At 34.3% G+C, this 3183-nt stretch overlaps 1 protein-coding gene across 2 annotated transcripts in view; it reads right to left on the reverse strand.

Annotated features, from left to right (window-relative positions):
* Nucleotides 1-1489, reverse strand: part of Dennd1b (DENN domain containing 1B) — a 245539-nt gene extending 244050 nt beyond the window's left edge. Inside the window, exon 1 of one of the 2 annotated variants that reach the window (XM_048809591.1) lies at nt 1303-1489. In XM_048809591.1, coding sequence (XP_048665548.1) covers nt 1303-1358 — 56 coding nt within the window. In that variant the 5' untranslated portion in view covers nt 1359-1489. The remainder of the gene's footprint in view (nt 1-1302) is intronic. The other variant, XM_048809592.1, reaches the window with a different exon arrangement.
* Nucleotides 1490-3183: the final 1694 nt, after the last annotated feature.

Below are 3183 nucleotides of genomic sequence, written 5' to 3' on the forward strand. Positions count from 1 at the left end.
AGGGAGGAAGGAAGGAAGGAAAGGTAGTTAAATAAAAAACTTTTAAATAATTTTTTAAAAATTTATATTCTGGATTTCTAGTTGATTTTAATGGAAGTCTTGACTAAATTATTGTAATTGCATAGTTTTGACTATAGTGTCATATAAAATAAATTAATACCAACTTTTTAGTGGACCTAATATTCCCACCTTCCTTAAGCCATACCCAAATATTCCTTTACTTTTACATCCTTATATATTAATGGTGTAGAAAAATCCAGTTCAGGGACTTCAGTGAGCCAACTGCCCTGTTTCCTGATATGCTGTGATAACCACACGGGTAAGCCCTGGCGCCCCAACCTCCTGCTACTTATCCATATACGAATGTGCCTCAAATTAAAATGATAGTTATGATACCCAGAAGTACCAGGAGAGGACAGCTTCTTTCCCATTGGAGTATGAAAAGAAAAACACAGTTGTAAACTCTAGAATTACCATTTTTAAAATAATTTGATTAATAATGCTTTAGATTCAATATAACTTAACTAGATTCAAGTGGGCTGTGAACCTCACCAATTTATATCAAACTTTTGAGTTTCAAATAATTAATTTATAAATAAGCTTTTAGATATATCCCTCCCATTAACTGTAGTCAGTATGTATCCAAGTCAGGCATTCTGTAGAACCTAACTCTGCACAGCTTCTTATTATTGTTCTTTGGTTAAACTTATTAATACTATCATCATCTTTATTAATTAAGAAAGAAAAATCTTTATATAGGGTTTTAACAAGCCAAATTTCTTGAAGAAAATTATCTTAAAAACATTTTATCAACACCTGACTTTTTTAATATCAACTGAGACAATGTTGTTAAGGAAAACACTCTTCTATTGTTTTGTTTTGTTTTGTTTTGTTACCCTCAGCAGCAATACTGTGAATTTGAATCTGAAGTTAAAATCTCCTTCAGCAGCACATAAGAGAGAAGGTAAAAGAAAGGATTTAGGCCTGAAAGTACACCTTTCTGACTTGCTTTCACACCTCACAGCTTATAAAGTTAGCATCCTGTATTGATTTAAAAGTCATCTTCATTAAAATATTGTATTACATTTTGGAGCCAAAGGGCTTATATAAATTTTGATATCTTTATTACCAAATCTGAATATACCCAAATAATTTTAAAATTCAAGTGGAAATTATGATATGTATTTATTTATAAACTTAAGTAGAAAGATAGTAAAATTCTCAAAAATAATACAGCAAAACATATTTCCCTTCCCCCTTGTTCAGGTAATTTGCCCAGAGTTGTAGAATAAATGCTCCTACCTCTGACCAGCTTCTGCTAGTTCACCCTTATCTTCTTTCCTTAGTCTGTCAGACATTGGAAAACTTAAAAGTTCTTGGAGTTACCAGCAAAGAATATATGAAGCAGAGTATGTCCAATAGATTGTGATAAGAGGAGTCAAATTTTCTTCAGGGACTCCAAAAAATCTTACTTGGGCTTCAAGAAACAGAGCAGTGTTTGTGTGACCTGGTGGCACTGCATAGGAGTTTCCTACTCCACCCACCAGATATTTCACATAAATAAAAACATCATCATTGTGTGACAGCTTTGCTCACACCCTTTTAATACTCTCAAGAGAATGAGTAATCACATCCAAAGAGCAGTGTCATTAGAATTTACTGGAAGGAAACATAGAAGAGCATCTAATGTGATATAGATAGTCCAACAAAATCAGCAACCCCTATAAGCAACCCTAAACTTAATGTGAATAGAGACATAATCAAAACAAATCCCTTTGTTCCAAACTCTACTTTTCTAACATATAAGTAAAACTAGGAAAACATTAGTTATGCTTAAATGTGATTAATTCTGGGGTAGAGGAATATAACATGCTGGCAAATATAGAACTTACTAAAATGCCAGAGAAAAGGTATAATTCCACAGCAGAACTTCCTTTGAATAATAAATAGAGATCACATCTCTAAAATATTTATAGTAAATAAGACAAGATCAAAGTAAAAAAAAATACATATATATAGTATTCCTGGGATTCGTAAGTTTGGACATAACCTTATCTCTCTGCTGATGTTATAAATCCAAGACATAGGCCTTACCTGCTAAGACAATTTCTACTGTTATCTTCTCTGGGAAGAAAGGAGAAACTGATTGTCTTCTTAGTTTGGTGGGAACTTACTTGCTTCCACTGTAGAAAGGACTCTCTCACCCACCTTTCTTCATTCTCTGTGCACAATTACAACAAAGTCTCGTCATCTTCTTGAGACACCAGGGAAGCTGGGCTTGGCTGGAATGAGAAAGAAGCTTTTAGACCCATGAATCCGCCCAATAGTATGTGTGTGACTGAGCAAAATTCCTGCATAAATGTGGATGGACTGCCTTTTCTGCCTGCTACACAGCTGCATCTTACGTCTTCTCTTCCCTTTCCTCTTGGATGGAGTTGTAGATCAGGAACATACAGCATAATATGTACACTGTACCCGGTGATTATCCTGTTCTCACTGTGGTAACTCAGGAAAACTACCAAATAGGTGCTGCTAATTCCTATTTTGTGATGTAAATAAAGCCTTCAATTTCTACATAACCCATTTATTTACCCCTATGATTTTTAATACAAATATGTTGCACTTCTTTAAATAAGCAGGTATGAATTCTTAAGCAATGTATTCATGAGTATATGGAGAGGCCTAATATCAGCATTAGAAGGAAGGTTTTAAACCTAGTTTCCTATTATTGAGTTAGAAACAATTCAGTCTAGCAAACCAGCTGGTAAAACTACTCCCAGTTTGTGAAAGTGAAAAAAGAAAAAAATTTTTCTCCTTGACATTTGAGTCACTGTATCATTTCATGCACAAAGGCTTTATGTACATACCAGAAAGACAAGCCTTACCACATTTGCATTTATCCTTTTTTATAGTTGTTGTGATTTTGCCAAGTGCTTTATGATCGTTTTTTATTAGCTGGGTCTCTCAATAGTCCTGTGAGGTACAGATTAGTAGGTAAAACAGGTACTATGAATGATAAAGCAGGAAGCTCACTCTCTAGAGACATTTTATTTCCAAGAATGCCTGTATGGAAGAACTACTTTCCCATGTTTGCCAGAGGCACCAGGAAATAGAAGTCAGCCCACATAATACTACTGAGCCATTTTTAAAAGCCGTTTTCTTTATAAAGCACATGTATATCTG

This window comes from Marmota marmota, unplaced genomic scaffold, assembly GCF_001458135.2.
Source record: "Marmota marmota marmota unplaced genomic scaffold, marMar, whole genome shotgun sequence".
Lineage (NCBI taxonomy): Eukaryota > Metazoa > Chordata > Mammalia > Rodentia > Sciuridae > Marmota > Marmota marmota.